Consider the following 15,074-nt stretch of genomic DNA (forward strand, 5'->3'; position numbering starts at 1 on the left):
CAAGAACCCTTTTGAAACTTGATAACTTTAAGCTGATCTTGAGTTGAACCTGAAGCAGTAATCTCACCAAATGAAGTGCTTCTTTAAAAAAAAAAAAAAGTTTATATTTGATAACTTTAAAATTAGCCCCAGTGTTTTTCACTTAGCTTGTGAAGAAATACATTATAATGTGCATGTATTTTTGCTTTTTTCCTCCACTTGTGATGAATTGGATGCATTAATTACGATGGACTAATTGGATAAGATTCATTGTTTGTCCAATTATTGCAATGAGAGAATCAATGGGGGGCAATTATAGATTGACACTGTTAGACTGCAGCTTGTTACGCAGCCTCTACTGATAACATGTGGGCAGGATTTAGATGAGTGCATAAATTATATCTGAAAATCAAATATAGATGCCAAGTATAAACAAGCTTTCTAGTGCTTCAGACTTATCAAATGAATTAACATTTCAAATTTATACTTACTTTAGAATTGCTCTTTTCTGTCTGAAACATGCCATGTTTTGATATTTAATTATTAGACTAGCCTGAATATATATTGCTCAAGTTTGCTAAAAGATCCGTTTAACGTTTAACAAAACAAAACTTGTGTAAAGCCTTTATTGTTAATATAGTCTGTATTACTTTTATGCGTTATTTGGTGATATGTCTAGGAATAGCAAACTATCAGTTTATTTGGAGACTGTATCTGTGAAATTTTAGTTATGTTTTTAATGAAATTTTATTAGAATTACTATAGTAAACTCTTTGAGACCGAGGGTGGGAGAATGGGGTGCTCTTTGGTAATTTGGTATTTTACTTATATGTTTGTTGGGTTTTTTTATTTTTGGATTATTTGATTTCTTTCATATAACATTTATAGCTATCATTTGTCATTGTATGGACAATAGAGATTTCCAGTTCGAAAGTCAAATAAACTTTAACCTTAATAATTTACTAAAGCATAATATAGTTTTATATTTTTCTTTATTCATTAAACTATGTTTATTGCTATCAATATCTATTGACTGGTTGAACTATAGTGTCATTTTAAAACAAGCAAGATTTTAAATACAGCCTGACCTGTGGTGGCGCAGTGGATAAAGCGTCCACCTGGAAATGCTGAGGTCGCCGGTTTGAAACCCTGGGCTTGCCTGGTCAAGGCACATATGGGAGTTGATGCTTCCTGCTTCTCCCCCCTTCTCTCTCTCCTCTCTCTCTCTCCCCTCTCTCTCTCCCCTTCTCTCTCTCCTTTCTAAAATGAATAAAAAAAAAAAAAGATTTTAAATACAAAATACAGATCATGTACCATAGAAATATACACTTGAAACTTATATAATCTTATTAACCAATGTCAACCCAGTAAATTTACTTAAAATATATATAAAATCCACTTAAAAAGTAAAATCAGTAAGATATGTTGGAAATAATAAAGCAGGAATAAAGAGACTGTGTTGTCTTTTGCCAAACTTGTGACTGTGGTAGTTTATTTTATCTTTTGTAGCTGAAGTTTTCCTGCTAGTTTAGTGGAACTAATATTTGCCTTGCCTGTTTCAAACTTTTCCTCTGGATCAGCTGAGATATTGTCATCGAAAGCACTTTGATATCTCAGGTGTTCTATAAGTACAGTTTTTCTATCCCCAGTGGTTCCTAGAGCATTCTGCACTAACTGTCCTGAGCAAGTGGTTCCCCAGTCTGGGGGAGTACCAGAGCCCCTTAGCCCTTTGGGTAGTGAGTTGTTTTTTTACAGAGACAGAGAGTCAGAGAGAGGGATAGATAGGGGCAGACAGACAGGAATGGAGAGAGATGAGAAGCATCAATCATTAGTTTTTCATTGCGACACTTTAGTTGTTCATTGATTGCTTTCTCATATGTGCCTTGACCGTGGGGCTACAGCAGACTGAGTAACCTCTTGCTCAAGCTAGTGACCTTGGGCCCAAGCTGGTGAGCTTTGCTCAAACCAGATGAGCTTGTGCTCAAGCTGGCAACTTTGGGGTCTCGAACCTGGGTCCTCTGCATCCCAGTCCAATGCTCTATCCACTGTGCCACTGCCTGGTCAGGCTGAGTAGTGAGTTTTGTGTTAACCCTTTGAGTGAGGACGTACATAGACATTCGTACTACTCAAAGAGCTAGGGAATATTTTTAGAAGTCTGATTGGGTCCCACCTATTAGATCAGTATCCTGGAATTGGGACCTACAACTCAACTTTTTAAAGAACTTACTTTGAACTAATTTCAGATTTGCAAAAGTAGATCAGAGTTCCCCAGGCTCTTCACCCAGCTTCCTCAAAAGTTAGCAATTTATGTAACCAAGACACAGTTATCAAAACCAAGAAATAAACACTTATGCAATCCTATCAACTTATTTAGAGACTCAGTGCCAATTTTATCGGTTCTGATTTTTATTTTTTTTGCCATCATCCAATTCAGAATCCCACATTTTATTTTGTTGTATGTCTCCTTACACTCAAACCACTAGAAAGGAATGGTGCAGCCTCTTCATAGTCTTTTATAAACACAAAAACTTGTTACTATCTCTGCTTCTGATTTCATTGAAGTTTTTATTCAGTGGAATGTGAGTCTTTATGCAGCCACATATATACTGGATCAGTGTATGTATTTTACATAATTCAAATAACTGAACTTTTACTAGTTTTGTTCTCATCTACAAACTAGTCTAAAACATACATTAAGTTTTGGAGGTGGATAGCAAATGAGGGGCTACATCAAACATATATTTCTATTACCCAGTTTCACTTCGAGTTAGCCCTGACCTTGCCGTTGAAGATCATCTGCTCAAGCGCCTGAGGTTAAGTAATCACAAGTGTTAGAGTGCTTGTCCTTAGAAGGAGGTTGTGACTGGAAGAGGAGGCTTGGGAGGATAATTCTGGGAAGCTGATCATGTCACATTTCTTGACGTGGAAGCTGGTCACATTTCTGTTTGTTTGAGAAAGTTCACTGAGCTGTATGTACTCTTGCTGTGTTCGCTTTTCTTAATTCACATTATACATCAGTATTAGTAGACTATTAGGTTTAGGGGAAGTGTAGGTTTGCATTTGGGGGCATTTTGAAATTGTGTTATCTGTAGGATAGCCAGATGGTTATGTTTTAATAAATGGTTATAAAATTTGAAGCTTGGGTATAAGGTCTGAAGTAGAGATAAGAGATTTGAGAATCTTCCAACTTTTAAGTGGTAGTGAGGAATGGCTTAAATTATCCCCCTACAAATACGTGTCTGTGGTTCCCTGTCGTTAGAATTGGAGGCAAAAGAATGTGGACTTGGAAAAGTCAATGCCAGCTTGCTCCCCTCAGGCTCAAGATCAGCCATCCTACATTAAAAAAAAAAAAAAAAAAAAAAAAAAAAAGAATGGGTTAAATTAAATTTCCCAGGGACAGTATGTAGAGAGGGAAGAAGGCTGAAGACAGAACTTAGAAAAATACCAAAGTTTGGGAGTTGTCAAATACTGAATCCTGAAGACCGACATACTGGGAGTAGATGGAGGGAATAGGAGCTGTTCTTTAGCAAGAATCAGAATATAGTGTCACGGAGCCAAGGGTCCAGAGAAGGAAGAAGGATTAGTTATGTGTTGGTAGATAAAACTTAAAATTTCCATTGGATTTGGCATTACAAAGGTCATTTGTGGTTGTAGGCATTAGGAGTTCTAGGCTTTGGAGTGAGGTATTACTGAATTTGTTGGGGTGGCACTGATTAACATAAATATGCAGGTTTCGGGTGCCCAGTTTTATAACGCATCTCTGTACACCGGGTTGTGTGTACACCTCCCCCCAAGTCAAGTATTCGTCCATCACCATTTATCATCCCTGTTCCCTCCTCTCCCCTCCTCTTCTCCCCACTCTCGCCCTCTTCCCAGGCAGTCAGCACACTATGTTGTCTGTGTCCATGAGTCTTTCTCTCTTTTATTTTGTTCTTTTTCACTCAATGCCTCCACCCCCCTCACCCAGCCCCCACCCCCAACAGTTGTCCACCTGATCTCTAAGTATGAGTCTGTAGTGAGCTATTAATTTCTATCTCTATTCTTATCAGTGTGACTTAGAACAAGTTATTTAACTTCTCTACGCCTCAATTTCCTCTTATAAAATTAGTATCTACCAGTCAGAGTGGTAGGAACATCAAATGAGATAATGTATGTGAAGTTCAGGTTATAGTGGGTTGAGAAATGAAACTGAAACAGTATAGACAACTTTTTTTGAGAACTATGGATGAGAAAAAGTAAGAACAAGATCATGTGGTTCACATCTAATAATAGTTGTGAACCCAAGGGAGACTTTTATTTTAAGAAGGAAACCAGAGTAAGGAAAAGGGACCAGAGGAGGGAGGAAATGGCCAGTGAAAGTGGTGAGAGAGAATGAAGCGTTACCGTGCTGGGTTTCTTAATGATGCTTCATAGTATCTTTCTGTGCTTTTATTTCCTGGTTCCAACATGAGCTGTGTCTTTACTCTTATTTATTTTCTTCACTTCCTCAGAAGAGAGCAGGTGAGATACCAAGTAAGAATGACCATTATCTTGGTGAAGGTGGTCATTATACCAATACAACAATAAACTGCAGATACACCATTCTAGAATTTTTTCTCGCCTCACATCTGCTCTTCTAGTCAGTAACCAAGTCTTATTGTTCTGGTTCTGCTTCCAAAATAAAAAGTTGTGTCTTTTTCTTTTCACTGCTTCACCCTGGCCCTTTCTTGCACTCCTCATCACTCACTTGAACTGTCATTTATTTGCCTTATAACTGGTTTCCCTGCCTGGAGTTTCTCTTCCTTCTGGTTGCATTGCTCTGTTATTTAAAATTCTTCCCCTTCCCCCAGTTTTATTGAGATATAATTGACACTATAACATTGTGTTAGGTTAAGGTGTACAACAAGATTTGATATATGTATATGTTGTGAAATTATTACCATAAGTTTAGTTAACCATTATATTATCTCACGTAGTTATAAGATTTTTCCTATGATGAGAACTTTTAAGATTTACTTTCTTAGCAACTTTCAAATATACACGCTAGTATGGCTAACTATAGTTTTATCCCCAGAACTCATTTAAAATCTCATATTTTTCCCTTGATTTTTAATTTTTCCATTCATTCAAAGATAGCTCAGTGCCATTTGTTAGTGGTGAACATGACAGGTTTGTTTTTTTTTAATTCCTGCCATAGGTAAGTTAAAAGCTGGACTTCAATCAAAGCATTAACTCCTCTCATGCCATATGAGACCTGTGTGATCTTCATCCTATCCAGATGAACTATCTCTGTTTCTTCCTTTTGCAGTCCTCTGTGTACTCCTGACATGCTCTCATCACTGCCTCTTTTTATTCTTCTGGGGTATCCCCCCACCTGGAATGTACCCTACCTGTTCAACTCCCTTTTATCATTCAGCTCTTAGACCTCACCTTTTCTCTGAAGCCTCCTTTACTCCTCACTAAGCAAGAGCACTTCTTCCTTTATGTTCCCATTACAACTAGTGCTACAGTTCCATTTTAGCATGTTAACTGTGTCCACTTTCTCTTTAAATCCTAGGACCCAGGCAAGTGCCTGGAATATAATAATTAGACGTAATGATCATTAGTTGAAAAATTACTTTATGTCATGACTTTGCTAAGGTAGCATACATGATCCCTCTTAACTCTCAACAATAGAGATAGCAATTATAATATTCCTGTTTTCTAGGCTAGGAAATGAAGGCTAAAAGAGATCAAGGAATTTGCCCCGTGTCTCACAGATAGGAGAATAGTGGAATCAGATTTAAAATTTTGGACCATGATTTCAAAGTACATGCATTTAACTTCCAAATTCTCCCACATTAGTAAATAGTTATTGAAAATTTCTGAATTTTCTATGTTTGGAATAGAGATATCTAAAAGAGAATTTTCATGACCAGCCATTAGCCTGGTTTATGAACAGCAGTGTAAGATCACGTCATCCGTCTGCTGAACCAGATTAGGGAATGTGGGAACTCTGTGTGTCTACCTCTGATCAGAAACAGAAAGTGAAAATCTCATTTTCATTTCAGACATTTGTATTTCATGTGTATGTGTGAATATTAATGTACATATATATGTATATGAGAGACAAACAGGCAAACTGTTATTATAATAAAGGAAATTTTTTATTCCTTATGAACTTATGGGACATCTAAGATAAGCCTTAACATAAATGAAAAAATTAAAGAACAATTAATTTTTAAAGTGTTTTAAGTAAGGGAAAAATTGCTTTGGGGAATAGGCGGGATTCAAAAACATGAAGTATAATTTGAATTTAGAAAGAGGTAGGAGGAAAAAAGATCCCTCATTTCAAATCTACATGATAACAAAATAAATGAGTTATTTTCATTATTAAGTACAATTATACCAACTGACATCTTCTCCCATGAAAAATAATCTTGAGCCTAAGGAAAAAGAGAGATAACTTGACCACCTTTCTATACTTAGAAGTACATTAACTAAATATTAATTTGTGTTTGCTTCAGTAGGATACCGTTTTTGTCTTGAAAACGTCATTATGGATTTCATGATAATTATCATCTTTTAACATTCACGTGATACAAAATGGCTTACAGCTTATCATAGCAATCTTAATCTGACCAAAAATGAAAAAATGTAGGAAGATCTCACTGTGTACTCTTTTCCTATTGAAACAGCAAGCTCATTATTACGTTGGGTAAGAAACAAAAAAGAAAGAATGAGTCTTCAGATGAAATATCTGACACGGAGCAGATGCCCCAGCAGACATGCAAAGCGGAAGACTTACAAGTGAGTATGATATTTTTTTCTGAGACTTGGAGCACTGGTAGAATTATTTAGATAGCATACTATTGCTTTATGGAGATTTATACTGTAGCTTAGTAATTAAAATAAATTTTCTTGTATAGCAATACCTGTATGGCAGCATTACTACAATATGCTCCTAACAGTATTCCCATAGAGTGTTAGACCCGGGGGAACTTACATAGCCTCTCAAACCCCTCAGTTTTCAGATATTGAAGCCCAGAGAGGTGAAGTAATAATCCAAAGTCCCTGCTGACTTTGAGCATGGAGAAGTATCCAGTGATATTCTGTACTCACAGAGTGCTTTTGAATGAAGTTAATGATGGAGATACTAATTTTTAAAATCACCTACAGATGATAAAACAAATGGATTGAATCATTTATTCCTAGATATAATTCCTTTGGTCTGCTTCTTTCAAAGAAAAAGATAAACATTTATATTAAAAATCCCCTAATGTAAACAAAAATATTGTGCTTTTGCCCTTTTTTGAATAGGTGGATATATAAAATAACCTTGTGAAGTTAAATAATATATATATATAGTATATATATATATATATATATATACAGTGAAGGTCATAATAATTCAGGCCACCCTCTGCTCTCTCATAATTAAACTATGACTCTAGGCCGTAGGGGTGGTGGCAGTTGTTGAATTATGGGGCCAGAAAGCCCCTGAATGGCCTTTCTTCTTCCTTATGCAGCTTCTTCTCCAATGGGAGAGTAGTGGCTCCAGGCTCCTGGGCTGCTGCGAGAGTTGAGGTAAGGGCAGTGACTGAAGCTCCTAATATTACATGGCCTGGCTTTTTCTTCATATGTTCTCCATAACTTAGGTCAACTTATAATTAACTTATGCAACATGAGAAAATTTAGCTTCATTTTTACTAGAATAATGCTGGCCATTTTTCCATTATGTAATCACCAAGCAATGAAATGGTAGAGTAGGTTAACTCACATTTCTTCCATGCTGTAGTGTTAGTTTGCTTTGATGCGTGTTGCTTTAATACACAAAATTAAATGGGAAAGTAAGGAAATATTTTCTAATGAACACTTATAAATCTATATAATTGATATATTTAAATGTATTATTATGTAAATGATAGAGAAGTCTATGTAGCTTTCAACCACAGTGGTTCTGAAGGCTTGAAAAATAATTTAAGTTTTGGAGTCAGGTAGAAATCTGAAAATATAAATATAATATTTAATTTTTTACCCTTACTTTCAATAGAGAGTTTTTCAGTCTGACTGTATTTAGACCTAAGTTTTTTTTTAAACTCTGATAATAAACAAGTAATATGATAAAATAATGAAGTATTAGTTGTGTAAAGTGCTATAGACTGATTTGTTGTAACCCGTAGGACATAAGAAAAAGCTAGAAATAAAAAACTTGAAGAATTTGTCACTATTTTAAATTATGGTTTAAAAAAATGGAGGAAGAGAGCCAGAAAAATCATATTAGCCAAAAACATGGCCATCAAATTAGTTTTTATATTTTTTAAGTAGTAGAGCTGTTGTGTGACAGAGAAAGGTAAATGATAAAGAGTGACAGCTTGTTCGGGTTTGCTGGATATGAAACTAGGGTCATATATAACCTAGGGTCGTATATTTTATAATAAAATCAGCTATCATCTTATAACAGCCAAAATCTTTTGGACTAATAAATTCTTCATAGTATTAGCAGTTTACACTAAGTGACCTTCATTCTGTCTTGGGAAGAATGACCTGAATGTACACTTTTGTTAGTTCAAAGGATTTTTTCAGGCCACTCGTTTACTGCTGTTAAGGACCCAGTGAGGTATCTGTACTAAGAGATGCATTAAATAACTAGAAAGGAAACGACTGCTGAAAATACCTAACAGAATGTTCTAAAAGTATACTGAATTATTCTCAAACTTCATCATTTAGAAAATTTGTGCCTAGTGAAACATAACGTTGATAATATATGCTATAGTTAGAATAATAAATGTCACTGTTGGTTATTAATGTAAACTATTTATGAACATTAGGAACTGTATGATGCCCATAATAGAAATCTAAACATTCCTTTAGCCTACTAAAGATATTAAATTAGATATCATTAGAATTTCCCCTCCCCAGGGAATAATAAATACTTCATAATTTTCACAACAGAATGTGGGAAAATTGGGTTTCTAGAAGTCCTTTTATTATAATTTTTATATGCCATTTTCCTGTCTCTGATATTAACATAAGAGATACCTAGAGTTTTGAAATGTAAATATCTTCTTGGCCAGGAGGTGGTGGCCCGTCCTGAATGAGACATGGAGCTGGTACTGCGTTTGGCTGGGCTAGCTCACCATACTGGTTGCATTTTCTCTAAATATAGCACTAGGCTCCTGAGAAAGAGACAGAGGGGTGTTAACGGCCACTGCATCCTTGCCGGATGCAAATAAGTTTGTCCCCACACTGCTCATGATTCAGCCATTTTTGTCATGGCTGTGGGAATGTAAGAGACCTACCAAATTGAAGACCTTGTCAGAAATCAAAAGGAGAACACATGGGTTATTTGCTGCTTACATTTTGGGAAGTTGTCATGGGAGTTACTAAAGATATAAAAGAAAATGAAATGGAAAAAGGAAAGGGGATAGACTTACCAAATATTCAAGGAATAGTTGACTGAACTGCCTCTACCCACGAGGTTTTAGGGAAGTGAGGAAAAGCTAACCTAAGTCCTTTGGGATTTTCACGCCAATGTGAGAATTTGTTTCTATAGTGGGAACATCAAATATTAAATGTTTAGGGAGGTAAGTAAAGCCATATGTATTTGATACCTAATTTACAGTTACTTAGCTTATTTAAGAATTGTGTTACAATATGTAATACTTTTTTAAAGGTTTATTTGTTTTAATGATAGTGATGTCTATTTTTAAGGAAAGGTAGTCAAGTTAGTACACTGGTTCCTCCTCCATTCACATTTAGTTTTTCATAGATTTACTACATTATTATTTGTGTATTTCTTTGAAAACATTTTATATTTTGTTTTAAGCACAACTTCATTAGTTTCATAGCACATATTTAATTTTTTCTTGTAATTTTATGCCCTAATGAATTATTTAACCAGTTTTTATCTGATGCACTTTTTGGGCAAAAGCTGTGAGGGTAATGTGTTGTATGAAGTGTGAAACAGTTAAATAAAACAGATAATTTTTATTCTCCTTAATAATAGTTTCTAAAGAAAAGTAATAATTATTAATTACTAATAAAATATTTTTGCCCAAGCTGTGACAGTTGAATAAAACAAAATCTTTTCATTCTTAACAACTTCTAAAGAAGAGCAATAAGGCATTACTATCTTTGTTATTTGAAACTTTAGGAAGTAAATCTAAAGAACACGAGTCTGTGGGAAAGGGCAAATCATAACCTTCCTGTAATTAAAAGATAAAATGAGGAAAGATAAATGTAGCATACAATTTTGTAAAATTTAATGTACAAAACTGCTACATTGAAATAATTCTTTTTCAAAAAGTTGTACAAATATGATCCTTCTGGTTCATTACAGAAAAGAAGATCAAATCGACAAATTAAAAGGAAAAAATACGCAGAAGATGGAGAGGGGAAACAATCTGAAGAAGAAGTTAAGGGCTCTATGAAAATAAAAAAGGGTTCGGCTTCTTTCCCTGGCGAACAGCCTTTACAGTTATTTGTGGTAAGACACATTTGGGTTCACTGCTGTAAAACATCTAAACCAGCGTAAATTCTTTAAAATACTGTCATTATTTTCCTTTTAAAACCTGCTGCAACATTTCCTCCTGGATTCCTTACTGTAGTTAGTGGAACCATTAATCCTTCAAATCAGAAAGCTTAGGGATTCATGCACCTCCCAAGTATACATTCTTGAAACGCCTCCAAATCTGTCCTTTCTGCAGAATATTTCTAAGTTACAATCCTGATTATAGTACATTTCTCCTGAAAATTCTGATAGTTTTCTAAGTCTTAGAAAAATCTGCCTACCTATACAACGGAGATGATAATAACATGTATCTACCTCATAATATGATCACAAGGACTGAATTGGGTAATACACGTGGAGGGCTTAGAATTGCGTGTGTGACGTACAAAGCGCAGCATGCACGGTGATGATGCAGGTGGTGTCGAGCAGTCCCAGTGATTTATGTTTCTCTGTGTGTTTCTGACATTTGGTTCCTGGTACATGTCCTATGTAAATGTTTGTTGAATTTTGGTGTTTTCATAAACATACAAGGTGAAACCTAAAGGCGTTTTCAGAATGTGCCAGTATTGTTTTTCCTCTTTCCTACAGGAGAATCCGAGTGAAGAAGATGCTGCAATTGTGGACAAAATACTGTCTTCCAGAGTTGTGAAAAAGGAAGTAAGTGGTTACATACTACATTTTCTACTTGCTATTCCATAGTCTGGTGATAAAAGCCATAGTTAATGATTTTATTTTCTTAGGTGTCACCTGGAGTAATGATTGATAAAGAAGAATTTTTTGTAAAATACAAGAATTAGTAAGTATATCAGTTAGAAAAATAATAGAAAGATGTTGATGTAAGTATAAATATATTTAAGTATATTAAGTTAAATTGATTTTTATTTTATCTGCATTTTAAATGTTTTATTTCATGAAATTGAATCATTACAAATGAGACTGAACACCTTTTATGTTAAAATTGAATTATTTTCAGAACACATTAATTATGAACATCAAAATGTAGGTATCTATACAATAAGTTTTTATAAATTATAGAACATTATTTGTTATATTTGTATTTTGGAACTTTTAAATTTTTATTCAGTTTTTTTCTATACTTTGGTAAAAAAATGATTTAAATAAAATTACATTGGTTTCAAAACAAGATAGCTTTCTGATCATGACAAAACAATTACAATGAAGAAATAAACGAATCATATCTTGTTACTGTTATGTTTCAGTTTACCATTCTGCTAATAGCAAATTGCAAACCTTAGACTACGGTCTTTTTAAGATATAGTAGTAGTGATCACTGTGGCTCTTGACATTAAATGAAATGATAAACTACCTATTTGTAAAGTGGAAGATAATATTTTACTTTGAAAACTATGATTGAAAATAAGTCTAAAAAAAGCCACGTTTTTAAATATTATTCTAATCTGTTGGTTTTATAAACATTTTAGCTCCTATCTTCACTGTGAATGGGCCACTGAACAGCAGCTTTTGAAAGATAAAAGGATCCAGCAGAAGATCAAACGCTTTAAACTGAGACAAGCACAAAGGGCACATTTTTTTGCAGATGTAAGAAAGAAAAAATGAGACTATTGTGTGTTGAACTCTGAACATGTTTAGTATTTTTATATTATTTCTTAGGCTATAAACTTTGATATTGACTACAAATGCTATTTACATCTTGTATGGGGAAACTTGCTGAAACAGGAACACTGATAATTGAGAATACAGATAAATGCTATGCTTTTAAATTAACATGTATTACAATATTTAGAATTGAATGTGAATGTGTTAATATTCAAGAATTAATACAGTGTTACTCAAGGAATGGAAATGGTAATGTAGACAATGAGTGGGAAATAAGATTTTTCAGTTCATGAAATATATATTTTCATACCACCTTTTTAGGTATGAACAGAACATCATTGGAAAATTCATTTACCTTTCTAGGCTTTATTAAATAGTCTGGTGTTCTTTAATTTTTAAAATTTTTAATAGACATTTTTAGAGCAGTTTTAAATTTGTCTAAATTTTTTTTAAAAACTTTGCAATTTGAAAATATTTTAGACTTTCAATTTTGAACAGTGAAATGGCAAAAAATTATACAATGAATTCCCACCTACATTTTAACTAGATCCCCTGTTAACATTTTACCGTTTTTTACTCCCATTCACATTTATTCTCCCGCTCTGTGCCTCTTTCATATGCATATTAACATTTTTCTAAACCGTTTGGAAGTAAGTTGCGAACACTTTGGTGTTTATTTTTTAACAACATCTCTGATCTGTGCACTAATAGTGTAATTAACACGGATGTAGCACTATTACCTCATCTGTAGACCTTGCTTACATTTCAGTAATTGTTCCACAGGTGTTTTCATAGCACAAAGTGTGTGTGCTTGCCCTGGTCCAGACTGCAGTCCAGGATCACATGTTGCGTTTCCTTGTCATGTCTCCTTTCATCAGTCTTACTTGGTTTCTCACTTCTGAAGAGTATAGGTGGCTTATTGTGTAGAATGTCCATAAATTTGGAGTTAAGTGGTATTTCCTCAGGATTCAGGTCATGTGTTTTTAAGACCGTCCCCAAAATGCTGTATTCTCAGGGACCCGTATCAGGAGGTGCACGATGCCTAGTTCAGCAGTGCATTCTACAAGTAAGACACACGAAGCAGTGAGAGTGAGGAAGGAGAACCAACTTCAGTGTACTTGTGTAGACTCTGTACAACTGATGATTCCTTAGATGTGGGAAGCAAATGAAAAGAAATCTAAGGTGACGTCTCCATTTCCGGTTTGTGTGACTGGGAGGAGCACATGGAGGAGGTGCTGTGTTACCATTAGTCCAGTTAGAAATTACAGGAAGAAGTAGAGACTGAAGAATCAACGAGTGCAGCTGAGTTTAGGTAGCTGAACTAGAGACTTTGCATTGTTAGGTAAGTGTTTGAGCATAGGAAAGGGTATTTATTTGATACAACTGAGAGGTGAACCTACAAGTGGGATGATTGGTCTTTAACTCTTAGACCTGAGGAAAGTTGCAGAAGAAAGGTACAGAAATTTTTAGGAAATTTTTTTGAAGAACATATCTTCTGGAGTAACTTACTTGTCTTTTGTCTAGAGTGCCTTATGTCTAGTGCTGTTTGGTTTGTTTTATTATATAAGATATGGTGATTCATAATATAGACAAATATCCTGGATGGCTTTTGAAAATAAATAGAAATATTTCAATAATTGGAATTTTAATTGAAATCAAACTTGTGAGTGTGTTCTATAGTGAATAACTAGTATATTTGTCTTTATTTCACTTTGTCAAATACTGTTACTGTTTAACTTTAGATGGAAGAAGAACCATTTAACCCAGACTATGTTGAAGTAGACAGAGTTTTAGAAGTATCTTTTTGTGAAGATAAAGACACTGGTGAGGTAAATATTTCTTAAAACATTTTTTAATTAAGAAAAACCTAAAACATTCAAATTGCTAAAACTTACTACTTTTTAAATGTTAACCATCTAAAAAATACAAAACATGTTTCATCCATTTTTCTTTATGTAGGTTAATATATTTAATCCTTTGAGTAGTGAGTTTTTTTCATGCTCACTGACCCCCGTGAGTGAGTTATTTTTCAAAAACTGAAATTAGTTCCAGTTTTATTAACTTAAAATCATGTTTGTTTAATGACCAATTTATGGAGACAAGAAGAACATACATTTGCCTTTTTTTAATGTTGCCTTACACATTTTTAAAATAAACGATCGTACTCTGGATTGTCAGGAGGCACGAGGACGGACATAAATGTTCGTACTACACAAAGGGTTAAACTATTTCTAACTATTCTTTTTCAAAATGGTAAAATGAAAAAACATTTTTTTACAGCCTGTTATTTACTACTTAGTAAAATGGTGCTCATTACCATATGAAGATAGTACCTGGGAACTAAAAGAAGACGTAGATCTTGCAAAAGTAGAAGAGTTTGAACAATTGCAAGCTTCAAGGCCTGACACAAGACATTTGGTAAGAACACATGTTAGACAACTTCATAAAATCTTAGCTTTTTTTTTTTTTTTTGGTATTTTTCCAAAGTTAGAAGCGGGGAGGCAGTCAGACAGACTCTCACATGTACCCAACCGGAATCCACCCAGTATGCCCACCAGGGGTTGATGCTCTGCCCATCTGGGCCGTTGCTCCACTGCAATGGGAGGCATTCTAGCGCCTGAGGTGGAGGCCATGGAGCCATCCTCAGAGTCCAGGCCAACCTTGCTCCAATGGAGCCTTGACTGCAGAAGGGGAAGAGAGAGATAGAGAGTGGGAGGGGTGGAGAAGCAGATGGGTGCTTCTCCTGTGAGCCCAGACTGGGAATCAACCTAGGGACTTCCACATGCCGGGCTGATACTCGACCGCTGAGCCATCCGGCCAGGGCCTTATTTAAAATTTTGATGAGTATTTTTTTCCACATTTCTCTCTAGAAAAGTTTTAAATATTTCTGCCTCATCTATAAATTTAAAAACTTTCCACTAATTTCTCTCAGGTCATTTATAAAAATATTACAAATATCAGCTTCAGCTCTAAGCACAGTTATTAATTCTCTACTATTTTTCCATAACTAAGTGGTTCAGCTATTTCATAGTAGCTGTATTTTTTT

The 15,074-nt window shown here is 34.8% G+C and overlaps 1 protein-coding gene and 1 pseudogene across 12 annotated transcripts in view; both read left to right on the forward strand.

Annotated features, from left to right (window-relative positions):
- The window catches only part of CHD9 (chromodomain helicase DNA binding protein 9), a 173,477-nt gene that overhangs the window by 102,029 nt on the left and 56,374 nt on the right, over positions 1-15,074 (forward strand). For all 12 annotated transcript variants that reach the window (XM_066242904.1, XM_066242906.1, XM_066242903.1 and 9 more), the window contains 7 exons: positions 6,636-6,747; positions 10,280-10,426; positions 11,039-11,107; positions 11,191-11,246; positions 11,893-12,010; positions 13,771-13,857; positions 14,309-14,446. In XM_066242904.1, the coding sequence (XP_066099001.1) occupies positions 6,636-6,747; positions 10,280-10,426; positions 11,039-11,107; positions 11,191-11,246; positions 11,893-12,010; positions 13,771-13,857; positions 14,309-14,446 (727 nt within the window). The remainder of the gene's footprint in view (positions 1-6,635; positions 6,748-10,279; positions 10,427-11,038; positions 11,108-11,190; positions 11,247-11,892; positions 12,011-13,770; positions 13,858-14,308; positions 14,447-15,074) is intronic.
- LOC136313811 (small nucleolar RNA SNORA38) lies at positions 3,200-3,320 on the forward strand (annotated as a pseudogene).

The sequence above is a fragment of the Saccopteryx bilineata genome, chromosome 9 (assembly GCF_036850765.1).
Source record: "Saccopteryx bilineata isolate mSacBil1 chromosome 9, mSacBil1_pri_phased_curated, whole genome shotgun sequence".
Classification (NCBI taxonomy): Eukaryota; Metazoa; Chordata; class Mammalia; order Chiroptera; family Emballonuridae; genus Saccopteryx; species Saccopteryx bilineata.